Below are 27,653 nucleotides of genomic sequence, written 5' to 3' on the forward strand. Positions count from 1 at the left end.
TCCCTCAGAATTGTGTTTATCGTGGGGATTTGGCACAATATTGACTGATTACAATGTGATTCTAAAAACTGAATTCTCTAAAGAGCAACTTGTGACGGGTTTGGTCACAGAGACCCCTTGGGAGGGTCACCTGACATGCTGGAACTACCTCTGAGCCCATTTTCCCTGCCAGCCTGGGACTCCAGAACCCTGTCTTGTTGAGCCAGATATGCTAGCCTGCTGCAACACAGACCCAGGTCTGGTCCACGCCCCCAAAGCTGCAGACTTTAACCAAAAACTGCTCAGCAGATAACCTATCTCCAGCACCCAGACACCAGATCCCAATGGGATCCAAACCCCAAATAAATCCATTTTACTCTGTATAAAGCTTATACAGGGTAAACTCATAAATTGTCTGCCTTCTATAACACTGATAGAGAGATATGCACAGCTGTTTGTACCCACAGGTATTAATCATGTACTCTGGGTTAATTAATAAACAAAAGTGAGTTTATTAAGTATAAAATGTAGGATTTAAGTGGTTTCAAGTAATAACAGACAGAACAAAGCAAGTCACCAGCAAAATAAAGCAAAAACATGCAAGTCTAATACATTAAGAAACTGATACAGGTAATATCTCACCCTCAGAGATGTTCCAAAAAGCTTCTTTCACAGACTAGACTCCTTCCTAGTCTGAGCCTAATCATTTCTCCTGGTACAGTCCTTGTTAGTTCCAGCTCAGGTGGTAACTAGGGGTTTTCTCATGACTGACAGCCTCCTTTGTTCTCTTCCACCCCCTTTTATAGCTTTGGCACAAGGCAGGAATCTTGTGTCTCTCTGGATCCCCAGCCCTCCTTCTAAATGGAAAAGCACCAGGTTTAAGATGGATTCCACCATGCTTCCTGGGCTGGCTTACAGGAACAAGTAAACAGAGCCATTTACAACCAATTGTCCTAGTCAATGGGACCCATCAAGATTTTAAACCATCATCAATGGCCCACACTTTGTATAAATACAATAGGACCTCAGAGTTAAACTTTATATTTCTAGCTTCAGATGCAAGAATGATACATACATACAAATAGGATGAACACACTCAGTAGATTATAAGCTTTGTAATGATACCTTACAAGAGACCTTTTGCTTAAAGCATATTTCAGTTACATCATATTTACACTCGTAAGCATCTTTCCATAAAACATTATGGAGTGCAACGTCACACAACTTACTTTGTTTTGTCCTGGGTTTTTTTAAGTGATTTTCTATCTGATGGGCTACAAAGTTTCACTATTAAAAAAGCATATTTATTAGCGCACTTGTGATGACACAAATGTCTTGGTTGGTCACAGAGAAGTGCAGGATAGCTAAATCAAAACTGACTGAGCCAGTGCACCCGAAAAACAACAAAAACAAAACCCCATTCAGGATGAATTTGTTCTGAGTTTTAGACAAAACCCCCTCAAAGAAGGAAGGTATCGCAGTGGGATTTGTGCATTAAGATTGAAAGGCTGGCAAATTTGTGAGTCAGTAAATTTTTTAACACAAAATCAGATAAAGCTTAAGAGGTTCTGTCAGCAGAGGGTACCCTGATTGGCGAGATATCCCTCCTACCCCATCCGAGGGGTGCAGAAGTGGGAAAGTAGTGCTGTATCCATGGTAGTGCATCCAACCCACCCAGCCCTTCTGGGAACCCTAAGGAAAACCACCAATGGGAACTTTTTGGGGTTCACACTCCATGTGGTTTCCTAGTGCAGAAGAGGGAACAGCCACTATCCAAACCATGCTCTTCTGCAGCGGCAGTGACAATCCACATGGCTAGATGTCTCAATTATTATCCCGGGGAGTAATACAATAGTATGACTTTTCCTAAGGTCAGATGTCCTGTGAGAGTTTCTGTGAAAATCTGTTCAGTTGTACCCTTTATCTTGTATTGAAAGGGGACAGTGTTTCACTATGTTGTACCTCAATCAAGTGTTTTCTAATGCTTCTCTCTCTCTCCCAGATATCATCTCCTTAAAAGTTTAACTGGAATATTGAAAGCATGTTTTGGAAACAGTTTTAGAACAGCACAATAAACTCTACTCGATTAGATGAACAATAGTCTGGGACTCAAAGTATCTATAAGGAGCATTAAAACCTGTACTTCCCAGAAAAATATCTTGTTCGTTTTTTAATTAATCATTGTATTTTGGTTTATAAATTAGGGAAACATTTTCCATGGCTAATTTGTTTTAAATATTGTTCAGTTAGATGGTTCAAGCTATTCTTAATAAAAATACTCTGATCTTTTTTAGCATCTGGGCCTGAAGTTCTTTATGTGGGAGAAAATATAGGCAGTGCTATCATTTTCTCAGCATGTGGAAATGCTCTCCTTTGGAATCCATATACCATTTCCTCTCTCCTAAAAGGATGAGGAATATGGCCCCAGTATAGTAGTAAGAGATATAATCTTCAGTGAGAGACAAGATTCTCAGGCTTTTACCCAAGTTTATCTTAGCTGTACATTGCAGTACAAAAAGATAAAAAAAAATGTATCTGATTTATATAACTGCTTGTAAAAAATCAACAGATAGTTTTGAAACAGGATATATTGCATTATCCTGAGCTCTTGCTGTCAGTTCAGATGAATGCCTTCACAGTTTATGAAAAGAGATTTAATACCTTTCCATTTTTGAACAGGATATTTTTTAGCAGCGAAAGACAAGGACGAAGAATTTAATGTCATATGAAATGTATAACACTAATGTAAGATTTTAGGCTCAGTCCAACTGGCTGCAGATCAAAGATACTCAGAGAAACTCAGCCAACTCTTTTCCTAAAAGGTCCCTTTCTTTTGTGGGTGAGCAAGCTGGTCTTTCCAGCCCTACAGTAAGTCTGCCTCTGAAATCTAAGGTCTATTCTTTAATGAAACCATAAGCATCTAGCACTGTAGAAACCAACAGGATTTGACTTTTTTATATTTTTGATTCAACATGTCTGATCTGTGCCGTCAAGCCCACCCAATGGTGCTTAACTAGCCATTCATAAATTCAGTTGTACAAATGTAAGCATGCAATTTGTACAGCTGTGTAAAAAATATCATTTTGGGGTATGGAAGTGAGCCTCTACAGTTTACAAATCCGGCCCTAAAAAAAAATTTTTTTTTTCTCAAATGCAGGATTTCCCTGACAGCCATTTTTAAAATACTGATCGGTCTTATGATAAATTTTGAAAAAGCTTCTACAACTTCATATTTATCTTCTACTTTCACTAGCACCTTATGGAATATTTTAATTCAAACACAACTACAATTATGAACAGAAATTCACAAAGTGCAATTTGTGATATAAGATCCTTTTAAAATTTATTATTGCATTTGTTCACTTACTAATTTTCAATATTCAGCAGCTTGCAGTAAGTTATAAAAATTAGTGATGTTCTCTTATACTTAGCATTTTCTTGTTTTTTTTTTTTTTTTTTTTTACTACATCATGGATTGGTTTTGAAAAGAAATATTCTGGGAGAATTTTGAGAACAATGCAGTAAGAATTATCTTACCAAAACTGATCAAAGATCCATTTAGTCTGGTATCTTGGTTCTAACACCATATTCTTATGAGGGCTATATAAAATCCTTATAATGTACAGTACCTAACGCATTATTATGGAAGGGCTACCCAAGGTTCTATAATTAAGGTTGCAGCATTCCCAATTACAAGTGTTCAAAAAGCATGAGGCAGCCCCCCTCCACCTCCCAAAACATGAGATTGGCTTAAAAATCATGAGGTTTTACAAAAAATACTTCTTATTTTTTATTTGTTTACAGGTTTGAGTCTCTAGAGTGTACTCACTTCACTTTTTTTGTTTGTTTGTTTTCTCTGCAATCATGAGGACTAGAAACATTTTATTTTTTAAAATGAAAGCTGAGATTCTCAGGCAATATCTTGATTCCAGCAGCTAAGTTTTAAGAAAAACTTTAAATATCAGGAGACTCGTGATAAAATTGCAAGAGTTGGTAACACCGACCTGGTTGTGTTGAGTTTTGCATGTGAAGCAGGCATTCCGCCATTGTGGTCTGCATCCCTCCTCCCCCTCCCCAAAGCATATGTCTACTCTTTGAGCTGGGAGCATGATTTCCAGCTCCAGGGACACACCTGCACTAGCTCTGATTGAGCTAGTATATTAAAAATAGAGCATAGCTGCAGCCGTGCAAAGTATGTACTCATCAAGGATGCTAGGCAGGTACTCGGGGCAGGTTAGTCCTCCTGCTGCTTGCACTGACACAGCTACATGCCAGCTCAATCAGAACTAGCATGAGTATGTCTCCTCAAGCTGGAATTTACACCTCCATATTAAAGTGTGGACATATCTAAAGAAATACTGCTGTAATTTTGGGTACAGAATTAATTTTCTGAGAATTTACAAGTAAATTGGTTAATTAATTTGAGTTAAAATTTAATTAAAAATGAGTCATTAAAAATTTGACTCTTGGTGTCAGATTGTTTCCTAAATCTGAATGTATTTAACAGAATAATACAAATGCTCCAGCATTCCCTTGTGGTTAAAAACTCACTGAAATCTTGTTTCTAGGCTACATTTGAAGTCTTTTCCCCCCAGAGTTATGGGCTTTTTCCCCCATTATATTTTATAATGGAAAGGTTTTCCTTTGCCGAGAATGACAAATATCCTAGTACTGAGATTCCATGGAGAATTGCCCTATTTCAAAATGGCTGCCATCTGCTATTGTTCTCAATGGGACTGAGGCCACAAGCTGCTCTTAACAAAGATAGCTGCTAGGTTGCTTCTCAGTAGAAACAAAGGAGTGAGCGTGTCTATTTTCAAAGATTCCTAAATTGAGGGCAGCTGTATTTTAGTCATGTGGAGACTTCAATGGGAGATAGCAGAGGACTTTATACACCAGCCTCTTCTGATGGATAAATCCTCCGTCATGAAAGTTAAAGGCAAAACATTATCATTAATCCTAAATATTTATTTTAAAAGTTTCCTTTGCACCAGATCTATTCAGGAGAAAGGGTAGGAAGGTGTAAAGTAAGTGTGTGGGGGGGGGGAGGCCTTCAGCAGAGAGTGGGGAATTGGTGTGTGTGCATGCACAAAGGAATGTGGGATGGCAGCTCTGGGTCAGCACTGCTGACTGGGCCATTAAAAGTCTGGTTAGCAGCACAGCAGGCCAGACGGGCTCCCTGCTCGACTCCGCACGGCTCCTGGGAAGTGGCCGGCATGTCCCTCCAGCTCCTAGGTGGAGAGGTGGCCGTGGGGGCTCCATGTGCTTCTCCTGCCCTGAGCTCCAGCTCCGCAGCTCCCATTGGCCAGGAACCACAGCCAATGGGAACTGCATGGGTGGCATCTGGAGGCAGGGGCAGTGCACAGAGCCCCCTGGCCACTTCTCCACCTAGGAGCCAGAAGGACATGTCACTGCTTCCCGGGAGCCACCTGAGGTAAGCGCTGCCCAGAGCCTGCACCCCAAACTCCCTCCCACACCCCAACACCCTGCCTCAGCCAAGAGCCCCCTCCCACACTCCAAACCCCTCAGCCCCAGCCCAGAACCCCCTCCTGCACCCCAAATCCCTCATCCCTGGCCCAACCCAGAGCCCACACCCCCAGATGGAGCCTGCACCCCAACCTCTGCCCCAGCACAGTGAAAATGAGCGAGAGAGCAAGGGTGGGGGGGAGGGAGTGAGGAGGGGTGTGGCCTCATAAGAAAGGGGCAGGGCAAGGGTGATCAGTTTTCTGCAATTAGAAAGTTGGCAACCCTATTTGTTCTGCTACACAGCAGACTGATAAAGATATCTATAAAAGTAAAAATAAAATATTAAAAGTTGAGATTAAATATTTTCAAGTCTTTAAAAATATCCCAGGGTAACATTCCCTTTTGGTGAATGTTATTTCTTCACGTATGGAATTTTAAATTTGAAAACTCAAGCAAATTCCCAGGAGAAAACTTCATTAAGGTTGAGAGCACATATCAAGGTAAAATACATTAAAGGGATAATGTTTTCACCCCTCAGCTCACAGAGAGCCGAGAAGCAGTTATCCCAAACCCAAGCATTGTAAATACGGGAAATTCAAAGTTAAGATTACATTTAAAGGAAATCCAAATGTATTAAGCTATGTAAATGCACAGATAAGTAACCCTGTAGTGGCACAGAGTAGAGTGTTTAGTGGTGGGAAAAGAAAATGTGTCTTTAAAAACCCATTTAATGTAATCTGGGACCACACACTGAAATGCCTTAGTCATAATTGTATGGTTATTGCATGGTTTCCCTACATGGTAGAGTTAGGGTTGTTTGGGTGCCTTTTCATACTTGAGCATGTTTGGATTTCTTTTAAGTGTAACCTTATCTCTGAATTTCCTAGGTTCTAATGTTTGGTTTGTGGGTATTTGCAACATCTGATGGTTTGGGGATAAATACAGTGTGTTTTAGCCTATATTACTGATAGGCTCATACTTAATACTTAGCATTGTTTTTGGTTACACCAGCTAAGGTAAAACTTACAAGGACTATAAATTTTAATACATCATGACCTAAATTGTTCCCTTTCTGGAGTCAGGGAGGAATTTTGACACATTGTAAAATAAGTTCCCTGACAAAAACCATGTTAAGACTTATTTAAACTTTAGAATACATATCATTAGTTTAACCTATTAAAGCAGGTGTCCTGTGACGGGTGAGAAGAGGGGAAGTATATGGCATGTAGTTAGACAGTATCATAATGCAAACACACAAGGGGGCCAAATTAAGGTGCACAGACAACCTTAATTCTAACATCTTCTAACTTTTGAGAGATTGACTTTGTAGCCTTCTTTTTTTTTTAATGTAATATACCTGACAACTACTGGATGTTACAATCACCTTGAAAATAATTTGCAATTGAGAAAAGATCTGGAGTGTGGCGGGTGAGGGGAAGGAAATATTGACACTACAAAAGAAAAGAAATGGATTGTTGGTGTCTTGCTAACTTCAGATAAAATAACAAGTTGGTAACAAAATCTCAGAATATACACATGAGGGAGATATGGAGAAGACAAATAAGCCGTAAAAGTCTTGGAACTTGATTTGATAATATCAAGGCTAAAATTGTTTAAACATACACTAAATAAATATTATTAGAGGATTCATCTATCTTAATGGATTTCCAACTCAAGAATAGCTTTTTTTTTATGGTATACTTTAATTTTTGTTGGTATAATTGTTAGGCTTTTGTGAAAGAGACAGAAAGCAATGATCGAGATATACAATGAGTCATGCTCAAGTGCAGTGCAAATGGAAAAGTCTGTTTGTTTTTAAAAAAACAAACAAATGAAAAACTCCTCATCCAGGATGCTGTTCTGACTCCCATGCACAGGAGTATTGCAATAATACAGTACTTACAGGCCTAAATATATCTTTGTTTTGAAAAGGGTAGTAGGCCCAAACCCTCATCCCCTGCATCCTTTCTGGATAATAATAATTAGGCTTATTATAAAAATAATAATGCTTTGCCACCTCTTAATTATAAGTGATTCCTCTCCACCATTATTAATCCACTTCATGAAGAGCCAGCCTAAGGATTTTGGGGAGAATTTGTGAGAGGATTGTTTGGGATAAACTCCAAATCTGACTGACTCATTGTACGTAAAACCTCTGGGTATGTGTTATTTAATGCCTTTCCAACCCCCATCACTTTTCACCTCTTGCTGCAGAAATGCAGCTCGTTTGCTTTTTCCTTTCGAGTTTCATGATTGTTTGCTATTGGTTTACATTTTCAGTGCTGAGATTCCAAGGAAGAGGAATACAAATGTATTTTAAAATAGTCGGGGGATCTTGTGGATGCAGGCTTTTCTGGGCCTCGTAGGGTGGTTCTGCTTCTGTGGCAGCTGTGCTCCCCTCTTTAGGCAGGGGGGTTGACTAGTGAATCAGTTTAGTCATAGCAATACCAGTCATGCAGAACCCCAATCACGCACACAACAGTATGGTGGAGCGGCCATGGAGCCACATAGTATGCGGAGGATTCCTCACCTCCCTGTGCAGCAAAGCCTCACCTGTTCCACTGCTTTCTGCATCCATGACACTATTTGTCCCGTAATGTACCAACGTCCAAAAACATCAGCTAGAACAAAGAAACTCAGAGGTTTTGGTTGCAAGGGTTCAACTTGAAAGATAGTAAAATTCACTGCTTGCCATGTGACTTCCCACTAAAGCTGTACATTTCAGGTTCACTCTAAACTCTGCTCATGTTCCCCAGGAGGCTCTCACAGCTCAGGGATCCCTTCAGCAAGTCTGGCCAGAATTTTAAATTGTAACAAAAACTGAATCAAGAACCTGGGTTTTGCTTCCCATTATGAAAGTCTTACTCAGCTGTCCCATTGACTAATTAACACTCTACAGGGATGTTGGTTTGTATTTCTGCTTCTCTAATGCCCAACAAAACATTCACTGATTAGTTTCCATTTCCAATAGTTTAGAATACATAGGGCTTATTTTCCAATAGCTGCAGGGGAATTTAGCACCATAACTGCTTTACTTTCAGTGAACATCATCCAGATACTATTTTTCATAATATTTTAAGGACCTAATCAGCCCTTGGATGCCTGTCATTGGAATCCAAAGCAAGTACAGAGGCACCAGGCTTAAGTGTGGTTTGACTGTGCCTCTGCTGGTTTGGGGGTTCACACTCCAAGCTTCTTTTAAAGGAGGAATTATAGGTCTTCTCTTTCCATCCCCCAACAAGGATGAGAGAGATTCTGGGATGGGAAGCATATGGCGTTTCCTGTCCCCTGTGCAGGCATCTATAAATACAGCCTGTATTTTATTACAGGACAGGGAGATTTCATGTACAGCAAGATTTTACAGCCAAGACAAAAACTCTTCAAACAATTGGTTTTCTAAATGCATTGGTAAGTCCCTAAGGTACAGCAGCAGCATTAATGGGTGCCACTGTCAAAGGACATGGTATTCGGAGACAGCTGAAAAGTGGCTTTCTGTAGATTTTTTCCCATTTCTATCACACATTCAAAAATATGCCACTTATATTTGTACATATTTTACTTTGTTCATCACAAGGAAAGAGAACCTTACTTCAAATAAAACTAATTAACTGTGGGGGTAGGGGTTTGGAAAAGGAGGATAAGTTTAGATAGCCCTTTTGAATGGGAGATTACTCATGAATTGGAGAAATCCCCACAGTGCATTTATGTCAATAGTATTGTACATATTCTTTCCTCACACATTCCAGTACAAGATGTATATTAAATATGTGTACCAAATGCTTAACTGGCAGTAAGTCAACCTTTTCTGAGTGAACAGCCCATTGATGATACAAAACATTTTTCTTTTTTCCCTCAAAAAATGAGAGTTTGTTGCCCATTATTCAATGACTTTTTGTCAAATTAGGGAACAGAGAGCTTTTTATTCTTTCCATGAAGTGCCCTTTCAGATTCAGTAATTGTATGTTCTGTTCCTCAGGAAATGAGAGAAGATCGAGATCGGTCACGATTGGACTCCATGGTGCTGCTAATTATGAAACTGGACCAGCTCGATCAGGATATTGAAAATGCTCTCAGTACAGGCTCTTCACCATCCAGCACCCCAACGTACAAACGGAGGCATATACCTGTGAGCCTGTTTGCTAACTCTTTCTTTTTATTCTAATTAGATTTATTTTGGTTCATTCATTTCTCTTCCTCTCTATCTCTCTCTCATTACTTTGATCAGCCTTTCACTTGCAGATTGCACTTTTCTGTGAAAAGAGAGCTGATATGTGGGAGAATTATGAAAACATCCCAGATGAAAGAATGGGAGAACAGCAAAATTCAAAAGGTGTCAGGCTGTTTCTATTACCTCTTATCGCTAAGACAAATTAGAGTGGAGTTAGAATCACAGTAATGTTAGCCTGTGAATATATGCACATTCCACTTGATTTGCAATAGCTAGAGTTGAAAATGTACATTAGTTACAGTTTATTTTGTTCCCAGTTGTGGGGTCCAGAAATTTTTCAGCAGGGAGCCACTTGTGGGCCACTTATGAAATCCTCCTCTGTTAGAATAATATTCCAGCATAATCCAGAATTTTTATTCAGATGGAGAGTCTTTTGCAGAGGACAATGTGAAAGAGGATAGAGCGGTTCACTAATGAGTAAATTGTTATTTTAAAAGATTTATTTAAACAAGTAGATAGATGTGAGGAATACTACCAACTTTTCAACTGGCTTGTTTGAGATGTTATAATGCAGGCTTTCTGCTCATCTTAACCATCTCTATTTTGCAATTAAAAATAACCAATCTTAAAGAAACATGTTCATTTTATCCAGTGTTTGGAATGAAGCTTTTTTCTAACAAAGTCATCTTCATCATTTCCATACAGTCTAGTTAGTAATATGTAGGAGAAAAATGGTTTTCTATTTTTATTTGAATCTTAGCATGTTGGCCAGTTGAAGAGTATGTAGTTAATAATATAATACAATTCATGTTTGTATTCTGTTACTTAGCAAAAAGTTTGACAGCATATAACAGTTAAGCCACTTAAAATATAGAGGTGTTGAAATACCCCCAAATCATAAATATTTTCTTCTCTCTCAATAGGGGCTGCCATAATGTTCACTATTTAAAATAATAATAATGCTTTTTGAAATCCTCGACTGGCGGGTTTTTTAACTCATTCTTAGAAGAAACCAAATCCAATCTGAAAAGGAAAGTACAACACAAAACAACATAGCTACTAATATCTCTGAAATCTTTAATAGAAATGTTTTCAGTTTGAATGAGAGAATTTTGAAGATTTTGACTGGCTGTTAAGTGTCTCCTGATGTCATTTTTCTTTTTAATTTTATTTCTCTTGTTGAAATTACATTGCACTCAAATCTTCAAATTGCATAGAAAGTACTCTCAAATTCACTTATGCTCAAAGGTGCAATTCATCCCTGTGCAAAGGACCTGCCCAAAGTTCATGCACCCACTCAAATCCCACTTAAGCCAAAGGAAAGTGGGATTTAAGCAGTACATGAGCTTTTGTGCAGGCTCCCTCTGTGCAGAGATGAATTTCACCCATGATGCTCAATCCCACTCCCCGTGCAGACACTTGCAGAAAATCCCATTGACAATAATGGAATCAAAGTGGAGTCCAAAATTCCCATTGAAATTAATGAGTGTAGAAATAGGGACCCAAACTATCAAAAAAAATTACACTCTATTCCCTTTAAATATAGCTGGCTCATGAATTTTCAAGGAGTTTTAACTGTATGGAAAATTTGAAGAGACATTAATAAGTCATTTTTGAGCTAAAAGGAGACAGAAATAAAAGTCCAAATCAAGGTAATTTTTAATTAGTTGTAACTGGAAAAAAAGGCATGGTGTATGTTCTTCAACTTCGCATAAACTTTCTCCTCCGCTTTCAGAGTCAATCAGGGAATTCTGGGGCAAAACCACTTTTGCAGGTCAACGTTATTGGCTTCTATTAAGCCTTCATAATGGCAGCTGGTTGAAAACTTAACTATTGGCAGGCTGCCTGTTCTCCATAAAAACTTGTATTAGTGTGATTGCTTAGAGGGGAAAAAGATGAGGGATGGAAATTAAGAAGTGTTATCTAGAATATTCTGAAAACAGGGAAATGTTTAATTCATTTCAGATAAAAAGTACATGTGTTGCCTTGACAATATAGATTCCAAGGTCAGAAGGCACCATTGTGATCATGTAGGCTGACCTCCTGTATAACACAGCCCATTGAATTTCCCCAAAATAGTTCCTAGAGCATATGTTTCAGAAAAACATCCAATCTTGATTTAAAAATTGTCAGTGAGGAAGAATCCATTATGACCTTTGATAAATTGTTCCAACGGTTAATGACCTTCATTGTTAAAAATTTACACTTTATTTCCAGTCTGAATTTGTCTAGCTTCAACTTCCAGCCATTGGATAATGTTATATCTTTCTCTGTTAGGTTGAAGAGCCCACTATTAAATATATGCTCCTCATGCAGATGTCGAACAGAGATGTCACTAGAATAATGTAACTGTTTAAGGCCAATGTTGCCTCTTATCTTCATAACCTTTTAAAACTGCTTTATTTTAATCTTTTAATCTTTTAGGGACAACTTGTGTGCTTAGATATCACATGTATAACTTTCACTGATTTCCTTTAGACTGGAATTTGCATGTCATAGAGGAAAATCTGGCCCTTAATGTTCCATTGTTCTCAGGGGTTCTCATTATAGTGGGTTTAATATATGATACGATAATGAGAGATCCATAATATCTATCATCCTGCTTTGCATTCTACAGCTGTCAGTTGTGGGGCGCCTGTTGGAAGGCAGCAAATAAAAAGCCCCAAATAGCTACATGGTATACTTCTGCTAGCCAAGAAAACAACATGAGGCAGTGGGCGCACCTAGTGAGCTTTCCAGAGGTGGCTAAGTGTGCTCATTTGGTATGGCCTTGTAAGAAGTTCTCTAGAGGCCTAGCAGTGCACGTGTTTGTATCTGAAAATAATTATGCAAATAGATATGAAACCCAGAATGCATACAACATTGCCACAGGGTGGCTGGCTCCTTTAAGAGGGAACAGGGTCCAGTGCACCTGGGACTCATCAGCTGCTTCCCAAATGGACTTAAGAGTAGGCATCTGTGCCATATAAATGGACAGAGGCTGAGAGAGTAGGGAATCAGGAGGAAAGGGGCAGGTGAGAGCTGGCTGGGAGAGACAGAAAAGAGCAGATGAGAGCTTCCTGAGGAGGGAAGGACAGAAACCGGAGCAGCAGAGGACAGCTGAAATAGAGAGCCATTGGGAAGAACAAAAAGTGAAGGAGGTTGCTGGTGAGGACTAGTCAGAGTTGGGGAATCCCTGCTGAGTTACAGGCAGGCTTGCACAGAGGCCCCTAGAAACAAGGGGAAGAACAAGCCTGATTCAGAGAAGCTGAGCCCAGAACAAGAGGGTTAATGCTAGAGGCTGGATCTCACAGACAGTGAGGAACACTGTGGGAAGTCCTTATGCAGCAGGCCTAAATGGAGGTCTGTGGGAAGCTGAGCCCAGGAGCAAGGGGTTGGTCTTGGAGGGAAGTTCCCTGAACAGGGGCAGGACTCACAGACGGGGAGCCTTCTCACAGGAGATGTGACTTTGGGCTACTGCAGAAATGGCATGGGAGAGAAGCAAATCTGGGAAATCACAGGTGGATGGCCTAGAGCAGGGGTTCTCAACCTTTTTCTTTCTGAGCCCCCCCTCCCCCTCCAACATGCTATAAAAACTCCACACCCCACCTGTGCCACAACAACTATTTTTCTGCACATAAAATCCAGGGCCCGCGTTAGGGGGTAGCAAGCAAGGCAGCTGGGGCCCTCACAAAGCTAAGTTGCTCAGGCTTTAGGTGGCAGGGTTTGGGACCCTGGGCTTCAGCCCTGTGTGGCAGGGCTTTGGCTTTCTGCCCTGGGCCTCAGTGAGTCTAAGGCCGGCCCTGCTTGGCAGACCCCCTGAAACCTGCTCGCATTTCCCCAGGGGGCCCCGGACCCCTGGTTGAGAACTGCTGGCCGAGAGGGTGGAACCCTGGAATGAGGATAAAAAGAGAATAGATTGGAGATGGACTCTTGGGAAGGAGAGCTGGAAATGGCATCCAGGGAGGGGGCATGGAAAACTGCTGTGAACCTGAAACATATTACTATTCACACCCAAGTGCAGTATAATATGGTGCAGCTCATTTGTCTTAGATGACTGAAAGCTTGATCATGCACTTCGATACACTCACTCATAGCTATCAAATTGACTCACCTGCATATGTGTGTAGAAGAACAGTAACTAATTTTACAAGATAATTAGTGATGATGCTTGCCTTCAGAATGAAAAGCATTAGCTGAGCCTTTAGAGGGAGACAAAATATGAAATACTGGATTATTAGTATTATTCTGATACTGTACTGTTTACATGTGATCACTGATTTTCTATAAACCTTAGTGCCTGTGAGTATTGTGCAAAGTAGTATAAAAATTTTGTTTCCAAAGCAATTATTATGTTTACATTGTCTCAACTAGATGTTACATGGTATTTTTAAAAGGATGTGTTTATTTCCTCAATACACTATTTTTGTTACATTCTTAAAATGTGAATATAACCCTTAGCCTAAAAAGTTAAGGCATTTTAACCAAAGACTACATTTGGCAAATGCATCCCATACTAATTTAATTCCAAAATAACAAGAAGCTGCGCCTTTGAATTGCACAAACTGCTAAATGATGATGTCACCTCATCTGTGTAATGATTTACAGATGTTCATTGAGCTTGCAAATGCTTCCAGAGACAGAAGGTGGGCGCAAAACCCAAGATACACAGGAAACACTAAACATTAGAAAATAATGCCAGACTTCTGCAACTCTTAGATGATTTTTTTTTTAACTCTACACCCTTCCATTTAGGGGAATAATAGCTTTGATGTTAGTGGTGATTTATAATTTCAGCACAGCAGCTAATGCAAACCACCTTAACTGAGAAGAATGAAAGCGAAAGAGTGCACATGTAAGGGAGGAGAGAGAACAAGGGGATGTTTGCTGTTACCTTACAAAATTAAAAATATATTATATTTGGATATGCCTAAATAAACACTTGTTATTTAGTGTTATTTGTTATTTAAATAACATAGTAACCTGCATTAAACAGTTCCATATTAACATGTACTAAAGAGATTTGTATCATTTTTGACAGGATTTGGAATCTGGCTCTGCAAGTGGAGCAGACGTTGTTTCAATAAGTCACTCCCAAACACACTTGCCTCCTGATATCCATGCTGCTGACCTAACATCTCCATGTCCAATGGCTGGCTCTGGAGCTAAACCCAAGGCTGGGGTGAGTTTAGAACAATGTTAATCTTATCATATGTCCTAATTATTGGACAGAACTGATAGAGTTGTTGTGCCACATGCTATACAGGCTGTAGAGGAGTATACAGTCCCTAAGCAATGTATTGAAAGCTTTGAAGTTGTCATAGGTTTCCCTTAGCATGTTTCCTAAAATGCAGGATGCATCTCAAAATGTATGTTGTGGCATAGAATTCTTAGATAAACTAGAGGTTTGGTATTTAATCCGAGACTATGTGCTGATAATTTTTACAAGTTTGGCTTTCATGTAAAAAGACAAACCATAATGGAGACACAATGTTTGACTTTGGACGATAAGATTTACAGCAGCTGTAAGGAATATCTTTCTGTGGGATTCAGATTCCGATAGCATACGTTTACATAGTGCTTGTAGCAGATCAAGATAGACAAGGGAGCTCACTAATTTGGGTGGCTGTCATCACAGGTCATAACATTATGTGGTGATGCAACATACCTCGTGGTAACAGGATGTCAGCAAGGAGAAATAATGAAGGGGACCCACAGAGAACAAAATTATCTGAAATGTTTTCATCTGTGTGTGCAATGTGCAAAGCAATCCTTAGTGTTCCCTGCCCCCATTTCTCCCTAGCTGGAGAATCTGTACTGATGCATATACACACAAGAATGGGAGAGTCGAAGGGAATGTACATTGGCTAGTCTCAGATACCTAATGCAATTTCCTGTAATTTAGATGACTGACATTTCAGAAGAGAGACTTTTTTTTTCTTTTTTTTTTTTTGCAAAACCTATGTTAAATATTATTTGCCTTTCTCCCCAAAACATGGTGAGGTGAGGTGGTCTTCCTCGCTACCCCTCAGAGTGAGGGGGGATCTGCTGAAGGCACACACTTTCCTTTAGATGATAACAGATGGATAAGGGCCTCAGAGTTGGGACCCATCTTTCCACGTTCAGGTGCTGTTGCAGTTCCACTCATCGGAAAGCCTATGTACCCCAGAAACTCCCAAGCCAGGCACCACCTCCTTCTGCTCTTCTCACTTCTTCAGATTCTTCTGCCGGGTAAATCCTCACTTCATCAACCAGAGAAGTCTAGGCTTCTCTAAACTCTCTCAGGGCTGGCACAGAACCAACCAGAGAATCTGGGCACCTTCACCAACTCTGTGGTAGACCCTTCCATTTCTCCCCACTGCTACACCCAAAGGTAATTGGGCTGGCAGAGAACTTGGGCCAAAACCTAGAAACAAAAAGTGAGCCTGGTACGAAACAGCAAACTTATATACTTATTTTTACACATCAATGTGTACTGCACTGTAATAGCAAGCTAACTAATGGCTCTTTATTGCTGCAGTTATGAAGGTTCCAATAAACATTTATGTGGATTTAGGATTCTGCGCTTGTGTAAAAATAAATTCCCATGTAATTAATCATTTGAACCAGTGCATAGCTATAGCAAATAGAGGGCTCTGCACTTTGTCAATAATTGCATAAAGCACAGCACAAGCTCTTGAGCACAGTAAAGTTGTTGGGGGATGCAGTCTGAATGTCCCATTTCACCATCCCCCTGTTGAGAAGAGCAAGCATCAAAGACTCTCAAAGGTAATAAACAGTTTTTTCATTTAAATTTCACTACTAATATTTGGGGGTCTTTGAACAGCTAGCTTTCTGGTCATCAGTGGTGCCTTGGGATAAACATCACTGGAAAATGTTAATTCCGCATTTAAAAGCATTTGTTCTTTGATGACTTTGGCTCTGGGTTAATGCTGGACGTATCTAAGTAGTTCTTTTTCTGTGATGTGCATTTTTAATGTGTACTTTTTGCAATGATTCTGTTTTTTCTTTTGCTATGGAATTATTTTAACAGTGTATATAGAGGTGTATACTTCATATACATTTACAGAGTTGCAGCAGTCACTCCATATGTAAGATTAATTCTAAGTTTCCATTTTATTCAACTCAATTTTCAAAACCTCCCCTAAGTTTCCCTAAATGAAATCCCTCTTCCTGAAACTTTTCATGCTGCATCTCATTCCAGGGTTGAAGTTTTTTTCCTGGGAAGATTAGTAAATATGATCACACCAAGAGCTGTCAGATACTATGGTGATAGATTAGATAAATAAACAATGGATCCAGTCCCCGGTTATTTTCTCCCACCCCTCAGAAGGAGTACAACCCCCAATAGTGCCAACCTCTACCAGGTATGCTCTATCACTGTGGGTCTTGTACTTTCAGGACATGCTAGCTGGGCACTCGAGCAGCCAGCAAGCATAGTGCTGATGCATACTGTTGCACCAGCTGTCAGCTCATTGAGAGATTTGCCCCTCATCCTGCAGTCACTGGTTCTTAAAATCTACTTTCTTTGAAATCCACCACCTCTCATCCCCACATACCTTTGACCCCAATGTTAGTCTAATATCTAAACCACCCCTGACAGGGATATCCACCACTAGATGCTGTTAGCAAGATGCTTAGCTGGCATGCCCCACCCCATACTGCACAGAAAGCAGTTAGAGCCAAGTGTACATGACTCAAAGGAACAATTTGGCATTGGTGTGTAACAAATATGTGTCCAACACCAGCTGGTTGAACCTTCCCAGAATAGTCACCAGGGATGTCTATGTGCAGATGATCTCCCCTGTGAAATCACTGGTGAAATCGCTCGTGCTGGCTGTTCTATCTACGGAAGTGAATGTTGTAATAGTTTGTTTTGTTATGGTAGCTGGCTGAGAATAGCTTTATTTTATATCTTATTTCCTGCTGTGGAAACTTAGTGAACTCTTTTTAATGGGGACTATTTAAAAGGATTTATTTCCTTCTGGAGTAGTACTATTATAATGCCTTAAGAATTGCAGGTGTTTATTTTTAGTAGGTACTGCTATTTACTAACAGTGTGTAAACAACAAAGTATGGCTACAATTAGTTACTGAAAGGAATGGCTAAAAATAGCACAGATATATTTTATGTTCTGTTTAAAAAACATAAAATATACCTAAACATTTAACTCTATTAAGGTCTTGCTATGTTTCTAAAATGAGGAAACCAACACATTTAACTATGATATATATTAGAAGCATCTAAAACTACTAAAAATATTAGAACTAGGGATTTGGGTGTTGATCAACCACATCCGATTATATGGTCTCTCTTCGATAAGAGACAAATCCTGCTCTTAGATGCATTCAAGGAACTGACTTCACCAAGGACAGCCTGTATATTCAAAGCAATGCATCAAAGGGAGAATAAGGCGAGGAAGGATGATACAATGGCTATGGCAGTACCCTAGGACTTAGGTATAAGACCCTGCTTTGCCACAGATTTCCAGTGTGACATTGGGCAAGTCACTTAGCCTCTCTGTATCTCAGTTTCCTGTCTGTAAACAGTGTGTTGTGAGGGAAAATACATTAGAGATTGTGAAGTGCGTGGATACTTTGGAGTGGGGACCATATAAGTACCTAAGATAGACCAAAGCCCATAACAAGTACAGACATTGGGCTACATCTGCTTTATTATGACAAAGTACCTGAAAATAGAAGTTGGTCTTTTAGGTTTATTTCCTAGTGGTGGAAGTTGACTTCTCTACTGACCTATGGAAAAAGAGGCTAGTTTTACTTTTCATGGGCACTTCCTTATTATGCGTTAGATATAAATCCTTTCATTGGCAGAGGTGCTAAAAATCATCTTTTCAAGATCAATAATTGGAAAAAGTAAAAATCTCTCAAGTCCTTTAGCCACACTGTATAGGCTGTCCTGGTCTGTTACATAAATACTGTGCAACAAATTTAAGATATGTTGTATCTTATAACTGATATATGTAATATTATGATTTAAGGGAGTGATGCAATTAATTGAAGTAAATAAATTATTGGCATGGCAAGCTACACAAATATTACCAAAATATAAAAGACAGAACCCGCAGTTACCTGTCAGAGGTAGATAGCCCTATCTTGGACAGAATGTATCCATACAATCTGTTTGAGGTTCTTATCCCATGTCTATTTGTCATTACTGTCCATTCCTGATTCAATGGCAAGTTGCTATGTTTGGTGAAGCTGTTTCTGCCATTGCTTTAATTACAGTGTGATACTTCAGCCTGTGTGACTTGAAAGAGAACAAGTAGAATAATAGCATTCAGATTTAAATACGGTACCATCATTATAGGAATATTCTTGCCCCTCCATGCTAGAGTGACTGTAGTGCTGTGATGGCAGGGATCAGTGCACCAGCACTTTATATATCATGGTGGGGATTTGGATCTTAACTTTGGACAACCCAGATTTTTAAAAGAGGTTTGAAAGTGATTGTTTATTCCTAGGCTTAATGGGTTTTTTATTTGCTTTTATTTGTAGAATTTGGTTCTACTCTGTAATCTGCTAATAAAAGTTTAGAACAGGTTTCCCTTATATATCAATAATAGATTTTCAAGAATATTGATTGAATTGTCCACTCCTGTGTATAAAATGACTGCTTCCTTGGTAATCTAGCGTGAAGAAGCAGGGATAGCACTGTGAGACTTTCACTAAGAGCTGTTAATGTGGGGTAGGAGGTAGTCCTGGTGACAGTATAGCAACAACTAAAGTTTGTGCTGCTGTGTTGTGATAACTGGTCGCTTCACACTGCTTGTTTTACTCACAAATATTCCCATTAATTACATGCAGACTATGGATGGCTGTAAATTTTCCACTGGAATGAAATTTCAATGAGAAACAGAAAAAAGTTGTTTAAAATAGTCATGAAAAATTTCCAGTTAGTCCTAAATAGGATTACTTCCATCAGTAAAGCAACCAGAATTAGGCCCTCTATGGACTCAGTCTCCAAATGATTGTTTTCCACAGCTGCAGTAATCACTAATTTATAGTAACTTCAACCACCCAACCTTGCCTATAACAATTAAATGACCCAGTGCAGTCTTTGCGACCAGTACCACAATGAGATACTGTCAAGGCTGAATCCCCACTCTGGCACTTAAAGTGCAGAAGGTGGAGGCACACAAGGATTTTAAAAATTAATACTTGCCATTACACTTGTATTACACTCCCAAGGTTACAGCTTCTCTCTGACCTTGGTTTGGTAAATGCTGCCACCACCCAAATGCAAAAATCCACTTGGGAATTCCTCCCTGTGGGGTACCCTCAAGCTCTTTCACCCCCACACCTCTGGGGAAGAGTTGAGAAAGAAAACAAAGGAAATTACCTGTTGCCACCAGCTAATTAAACAACATGTGCACAAACCTCTTAGGACACCAAAAATCCAATCCTGTTCTTAAAAAAGGTAAATTTTATTAAAAACAAGAGAGAAAGAAAATACATCTGTAACTTAGGCTTTTGCTAGATTTTTAAAAGAACAATTCCAAAAATCAAGCACCCAAAATAGCTTTCTTGGGGGTTCAGCTTAAAGGTTACAAGCAAACAAAAGCATCAGGGGTTAGCACAGAGGAGTCCAGAAGCCAATAAGAAATAACCCTAATCGTGTCCTTTTAGACATTACCTAATTTTACTTACAAAGCTGAGGCTTCAGATAAGTAGGTTCGAGGTATGAATTGATAATCTATAATCAAACCTGGCTTAAAGCTGCTTATAGCATTGCTGCTTCATATATCCAAATGCCACTTGCACAAATGAACACAAATCTCCCAGCATAACCCCGCATAGACAAAAGTCAACACAATCACCCATATAACACAAACAGCAATAACCCCAAACACACAGAGCCCCTTAGCACAGCACACACCCCTCATTTGCCATCTGCACAACTCCACACAACTCTCTCAGCACATCCCATACAACAAATCAACACAACCACCCACACTATCATAGAATCATAGAACTGTAGTGTTGGAAGGGACCTCAAGAGGTCATCTAGTCCAGCCCCATGTGCTGAGGCAGGACGAAGTAAACGTAGACCATCCCCGACTGGTGTTTGTCTAAGCCAGGGGTCGGCAACGTTTGGCACGCGGCTCGCCAGGGTAAGCACCCTGGCGGGCCGGGCGAGTTTTATTTACCTGCTGACGCGGCAGGTTTGGCCGATCGCGGCCCCCACTGGCCGCGGTTCGCTGTCCCGGGCCAATGGGGGTGGCGAGAAGCGGCGCGGGCGAGCGATGTGCTGGCCGCAGCTTCTCGCCGCCCCCATTGGCCCGGGACAGCGAATTGCGGCCAGTGGGGGCCGCAATCGGCCGAACCTGCCGCGTCAGCAGATAAATAAAACTGGCCCGGCCCGCTAGGGTGCTTACCCTGGCGAGCCGCGTGCCAAACGTTGCCGACCCCTGGTCTAAGCTGTTTTTAAAACCTACAATGACAAGGATTCCACAACCTCCCTTGGAAGTCAAGTCCAGTGTTTACTATCCTTATAGCTGGAAATATTTTTTCTAACCTAAATCTCTCTTGCTGCAGACTAAGCTTTTACTATATATTCTACCTTCAGTGGGCATGGAGAACAATTGATCGCCATACTCTTTATAACAGCCCTTAATATATTTGACTATGATCAGGTCGACCCCTCAGTCTTTTTTCCCAAGACTAAACATGCCCAGTTGTTGTTGTTTTTCAACCTTTCATCATTTTTATTGCTCTCCTCTGAACTGTCTCCAATTTGTCTATGTGTTTCTAAAATGTGGCACCCAGACCTGGACACGATACTGCAGCTGAGGCCTCACCAATGCTGAAGTACAGCAGCACAATTGCCTCTCATGTCTTATATATGACACTCCTGTTAATACACCCAAGAATAGTAGGCTTTTTGCAACTGCATCATATTGTTAACTCATATTCAATTTGTGATCCACTATAAACCCTCAGATCCTTTTCAGCGGTACTACTATCTAGCCAATTATTCTCCATTTTTTATTTGTGCTTTTGATTTTTTTCCTTCCTAAATGTAGTAGTACTTTGCACTTGTCTTTACTGAATTTCATCTTCTTGATTTCAGACCCATTCTCCAATATGTCAAGATCATTTTGAATTCTAATCCTGTCCTTAAAAGTGCTTGCAACTCCTCCCATCTTGGTGTCATCCACAAATTTTATAAGTATACTCTCTACTCCATTGTCCAAGTCATTCATGAAAACATTGAATAACACTAGACCCCTGTGGGACCACACTAGATACGTCTTCCGAGTTTGGGAGCAAATTGATAACTACTCTTTGAATAGTCTTTCAACCAGTTATGCACCCATCTTCTAGTAATTTCATCTAGACCACATTTCCTTAGTTTGCTTATGAGAATGTCATGTGGGGACTGTGTCAAAAGCCCTACTAAAATCAAGACCCCATTAGTCCCCTGTGACCGAGCACTAAGAGATGGAGCTTGAGCCAGCACTCTGGTCACTATTAGCACCAGTTAGGTTCCCCAGAGAAGGCCTAATTGTTCAGAGCTGTGCCTGATTACTAGGCCAGACTGGTTAGGAGGTTAAAGAGCTAATTAGTCCATTAACAGGCAAATGGCTTAAAAAGAGCACAGGAGGGAAGTTCTCAAGAAGGAATGGGGGAGAGACAGAGAGAAGGAGGAGGAGAGCAACTAGAACAGCCTGAGAAGGTGAGTTTTCTGAATAGAAACACCTCAATCCCCTGCCCAGAAGAAAGCTGGTGAACAGTACAAAGGAGGAGATGCATTGATTTGTATAGGTGGACGGACTTAGACAGTGTAAATAAAGTACATGCTGGTGTTTACTAGCAAGGAGGTCTCAGAGCGGTTTGTATTTGTGGAAGAGCTGAGGTACAATAGGCATGCCCCGTCATACCCTCAAACATCACTCTGAAGTTTAGAATGTCTCTTGAGTCAGTATGGAACAGTGGAACTGCAACAAGCATGGTTGAGAGTTTTTTGTTTAGAATACCACCAAGTTCAATCATCAGGGCCGGCGCTTCCATTTAGGCAACCTAGGCGGTCGCCTAGGGCACCAGGATTGGGGGGGGGGGGCGGCATTTTGCCGCCCTTGGCGGCAATTCGGTGGCGGGGGGTCCTTCCACGCTCCGGGTCTTTGGCGGCAATTCTGCGGCGGGTCCTTCACTCGCTCCGGGACCCGCCACCGAAGTGCCCCGAAGACCGGGAGCGCGGAAGGACACCCCCCACCCCCCGCCGCAGAATTGCCGACGACGACCGGGAGCGCGGAAGGACCCCTGCCTAGGGCGCCAAAAACCCTGGCGCCGCTCCTGTCAATCATCACAGGGCTTCATGATCTGTTACCATCCAATTTAAGTTCTAAGCCATTTTTGGCTTTTTTACACATGACTCTGCAAATTACAGCCATGTTACAGCACTGGCTTTCAGCTATTAGTAAGCATTAAAATTCATAAAACAGATAATGAAAGCTCAAAAACCTATTCAATGAGACATTTTTGTAAATGAACATTTAAACATTCATGAATTTTAATTCATGAACTGTCAAGAAATGTATGCTTCTTCTATGAAAAATAAGCATCCAAGAGATACGTATATTGTAAGATCAGACTTCACTGTTATGCTGCTTGTCACTGTTGCCTTGTACATCAAGAAATAGTTTAAATGATTCTGTTAAATCCAAGGAAGTCCAATCCTTTTCCAACCAGGGAATTCTTTGTACTTGATTAACAGCTTTCTGTTGTGCTATCAATTCTCAGTAGTTTAGGACCAAATTTCCAGGTGCATTTAGGCATCAAACAACTGTTTTGGAAGTCACTGTCTCTTTGTTTTTATTTTGCCTTTTTACTATCTTGCCAATCTTTTTTTCTAAAAAGTAACAATCAAGAACAATAGAAAGGCGTATATATATTTCATAGTATCACTACATTTTCATACCAGTTGAACAGCTCACTGGACCATGGCCCTTCTAGTGTCCCCATGTTCAAGGGTCAAAAATTCACAAGGGGAGTCATCGAGAAAGAAATAGTTTTGAAAAAGTAAAATGTCAGGAGTGCACAATCACACAGAACACATGTGTGAAAAGTCTCCAGGCAAATCTCTGATTGTGAGCCGTGCCTGTAAGATTTGTGTCAGTCTGAAATCATACTATTATTCATTCCAAATCTGACACTACCAGGGTGGTGAGCATGGTATAAATGCTGTAATAAATAGTAACTGTATTAATGCATTCCAATATATTTTTTCTATTTTTATGCTGATACATTGGGTAAATTCCTGAAGTTTTATTTACCTTTTACTCAGTACTCAGACAGAATTCTCATTGACTAAATAAGGTGGATGATGGGGAGAGAAATGCTTATTATCTTACTTGTTAACAGACTGAAAAGAATGGTCCCTTTAATAATTGAATGAGAGTTTTGACTGATTAGAAGTGGGTAGGGACTTCAGGATTTGGCCCAGGAGGACTGGAATAATAATTTCTACCATCTTTCATTTCCATACAAGAATATCTTAGAAGGGGGTGGGGGGGAAGACAATTCCATATCAGCTGGCCTGTTTCAATACATCAGTCACCTACCACGTCCATTTACTATGTCATAATAACTGTCAATCATGTAGTAATGAACTACTGCGATCAATTATGTGCTTCTTATATGTATCTCTCCTGAAACCCTTTCCTTTGATATTTTTTTTACCTTAGTCCCCAAAAGGAATTTGTGCACTATTTGTTTGAATATAACTTCCTGTATTAATTCATCAGGATTTCTAAATGCATTTTTTTAAAGCTGAAGGAAAACGAATGCTCCTAATACTCTGCTGTCTTAATGCTGTGTAATCAGCTGCTTTCTGAAGTATGTAATTCAAAACAAATCTATGAAATCCCCAAATATATGTTAGCTGAGCTCATTTTAATGCAAGAGAAAAATAAACTGCTGCTGAGATTAGGACCAAAAACCCCAACCCAAATTTGATATCTGAGACTTCTACACTGCTTAGGGATAATACATGACTCAGAAGCTTTCATCTACTTGGAAACAGAAGCTTGTATTTGTGAAAACCAACATGGCAATAGAATGTTTGCTATAAAATATAGGTCCTATATAGCCTATAGGATACACAGACCAAGATTTTACAAAATGAATTCCTAAAATTAGGTTTTTAGGACTGTATTTTGGTGCCCAAATAAGTAGCCTGGTTTTCAAAGTGAGTAAGCAACAGCTCCTGTTCCCTTTCAGATACCCAATCTTACCTGAGATGGATGTGTGTTTATAAATATATGGATATGTTTATGTTTTCCATTTTTCTTTCAAACTATTTTATATGACTTGTGTACATGCAATTTTTAAATGTTTTCTTGTTCGTATCACAAATGTTTAGTGATCCACAGAAACAGTAAATAGAGCTGATAGCTTAAAACTATCTTCCAATAGGATATCAGTTTGGTAGTGATGAAAATTGTTTTATAAAAATGAGAGGTTTAAGACTTTAGTAGTAACAACTGAATTTTAATTATACTTTTAAGTTTGGTAATGTGTTCAGTTCATTTGTACACTGAATGCTGCCATCTACTGCTTAAATCATGAAAGCCATTGACACTAGTAAGAGGGCATCTGAAGAAAAACAAATTCACTTTACACTTTCAGACATTTATACTGAGCACACCATTCTAAAGTCAGATTTATAGCATTGTATTGTGATTCTAGTCCTGCTTGTTTTACTCCCAAATATTCCCATTAATTACATGCAGACTATGGATGGTTGTAAATTTTCCACTGGAATGAAATTTCAATGAGAAACAGAAAAAAGTTGTTTAAAATATTCATGAGAAATGTCCAACTAGTCCTAAATAGGATTACTTTCATCAGTAAAGCAAGCAGAACTAGGCCCGCTAAAGACTCAGTCTCCAAATGATCCTAAACTGAATACCAGGAGCTGAACATTGTGCACATGGAATTCAGAGTTAGCATTTGTTTATTCAGATGAGAATATTTTATTTGTACAGTAATTAATTCCATTGCCACATTACAGAAATCATATTTCTGACTCCAGAGCATGACTGTTCTCATGTCTCTGATGTGCAATAAGGAGGGCTTTATTGATACATTACTGGTGTAGTTTCACAGTAGTAATCACTGTACTTTGTGTTCTTTTTCATCTCCCAAACCATATATGCTGGTTTGCAGATGAATTTCAAAATGATACCAATCAGTTCAAACAATAAAATAAACCAAGGCCAAAATGTTCATATTTCAGGGTGCCTAATCGTAAGCACTTAAATTAGGGATAAATATAGATTTAGGTGCATCTCATCTGCCTTAAGCAGGGTTCTCTGGCTCCAGGAGGTGAAACAAGATTTGCCCCAGCTATAATTTGACACGTTTATTTGTTACAGATGGACAAAAGTGGGAGGGAGGAGATGATTGGGTATTGCAAAATCTCATCAGTAGAGTTTTGTTTTGCAAAATCGAAGCAAGAGGTAGTTTGCATTTCGCACTCTATTCAGATCTCCAGTGTTTAGGGATGGGAAGCTGGGCTCTTTTGCCTCACAACTACAATTTAATATAAACTTCCACATTAATCTAATGTTTATGGTGTTCAGGTACTGCAGTATGGGTGTATTAGAAATAGAATGAGAGAGATTGGTTTGTCTTTTCTACAAAGAGAGCATACTTATATATGTTGGTCTACGAGCTACTTTTTGGATATTGCTACCTCCTATCAGATTGGAAACAGAATTCAAAAAATTTTAGGCCAGATTCACTCCTATGGGTGCAGTGGGGTTGCAATTTGCATCCTGCTGCACCAGAAGGGAATTATTTTTGCCACCTGCTTGAACTGGAGGAGGGCAATTGGGCTTCATAGAGAGAAGCATCTTCTCACTGTCCTGGCCGGGCCCTCTGCTATGCCATCCACACCCACATATGGGACTGCACCAGCCAGTTTAATGGCCTCTAGCAGAGTAGAGGTAGCAAATGGTTTGTACTGTTGCTTTTCCACTCCAGGCAGACTTGGTACTGGGTGAATTAATCTCCTCACAAATCATCTTCATATTTATTGGTCTGGTCTTATATCTTGATTTGACAAATATAAACCCTAGAATCAGTGATCTTAGAACAACATGAAATTAAATTCACCCAACGTTCTACTATACAGCGTGCATTAAAAATACTTCAGGCTGTTTTTTTCACTTAAAACCAGAAAATCCACTGTATTGTTCAATGATTGATAGCAGATGCAGAGGAAGTCCCTATAGTATATATCACCTGTATACAACTTTAACTTCAATTCCATAACTTTCCTCAGTCTACAGTTTTCTCTTATAGCCCCAGCCTGCAAATAGTTAAATAGGTTTTCTCACATTTGCAGGATCAAGGCCTTACATAACCACCAAGAAACTCAAAGTCGGCATAAATAGTAATGGGGACACAGGATGTTCCTGCCTGGTATCAAATGGCAGTGGGGGGAAATATTCTGTGTCCTATGATTATACCTGAACTATCAAACACATTCACCCACACCAGTATTCCTGATAGGTAAACCTAGCCTCAAAGCTCAATAACAAAATCCCAAGCTCCAGATGTCCCTGATGAGGAGAGATGGCCTATTCAGTCTTCTTTAAGCTGCCTTTTCCTGCTTTAAAATTGCTCACCAACTTGCATTGCGTGAAGTTAATTTGTCTCCCTCTCTCACTTGTTTATAGGAGAGATTTTTGGAGTGGGAACCAAGACCGAGGACAGGGCTAAAGCAGTGAAATGTGAGGAATTTAAATCTCCCATTGGTGATGGTATAATATTACTTCATTTAACAACAGATTTACTTGAATGCCCATATCAATCTATGGGAACAGTACAGTGCTTGTGCACCTCTAGGTTTTGGCCATTCCTTCTTCCCAGAAATATTTTGCAGTAAGTGAAAAATAGTCTATGATTTTTACTTATTTGCTGAATACAAATATCCTAATTGAAGCAAGACCACTTGGAGGCATGAGGCAAAGTGTAAAAGGCATGGGAACTTTATAGAGTTATTCGCATGTTGAGTTTTGGTTTCAGTCTATACC

General features: G+C 39.8%; 1 protein-coding gene across 1 annotated transcript in view; it reads left to right on the forward strand.

Moving 5' to 3' along the window:
* The window catches only part of LOC115271156 (rho GTPase-activating protein 7-like), a 122,604-nt gene extending 95,257 nt beyond the window's left edge, over nt 1–27,347 (forward strand). Inside the window, exons 3-5 of the mRNA XM_029910620.1 lie at nt 9,422–9,571; nt 14,634–14,774; nt 27,297–27,347. Of these exons, the coding sequence (XP_029766480.1) occupies nt 9,422–9,571; nt 14,634–14,774; nt 27,297–27,347 (342 nt within the window). The remainder of the gene's footprint in view (nt 1–9,421; nt 9,572–14,633; nt 14,775–27,296) is intronic.
* The last annotated feature ends 306 nt before the right edge of the window (nt 27,348–27,653 follow it).

This window comes from Terrapene carolina, unplaced genomic scaffold, assembly GCF_002925995.2.
Source record: "Terrapene carolina triunguis isolate 2854851 unplaced genomic scaffold, T_m_triunguis-2.0 Scaffold66, whole genome shotgun sequence".
Classification (NCBI taxonomy): Eukaryota; Metazoa; Chordata; order Testudines; family Emydidae; genus Terrapene; species Terrapene triunguis.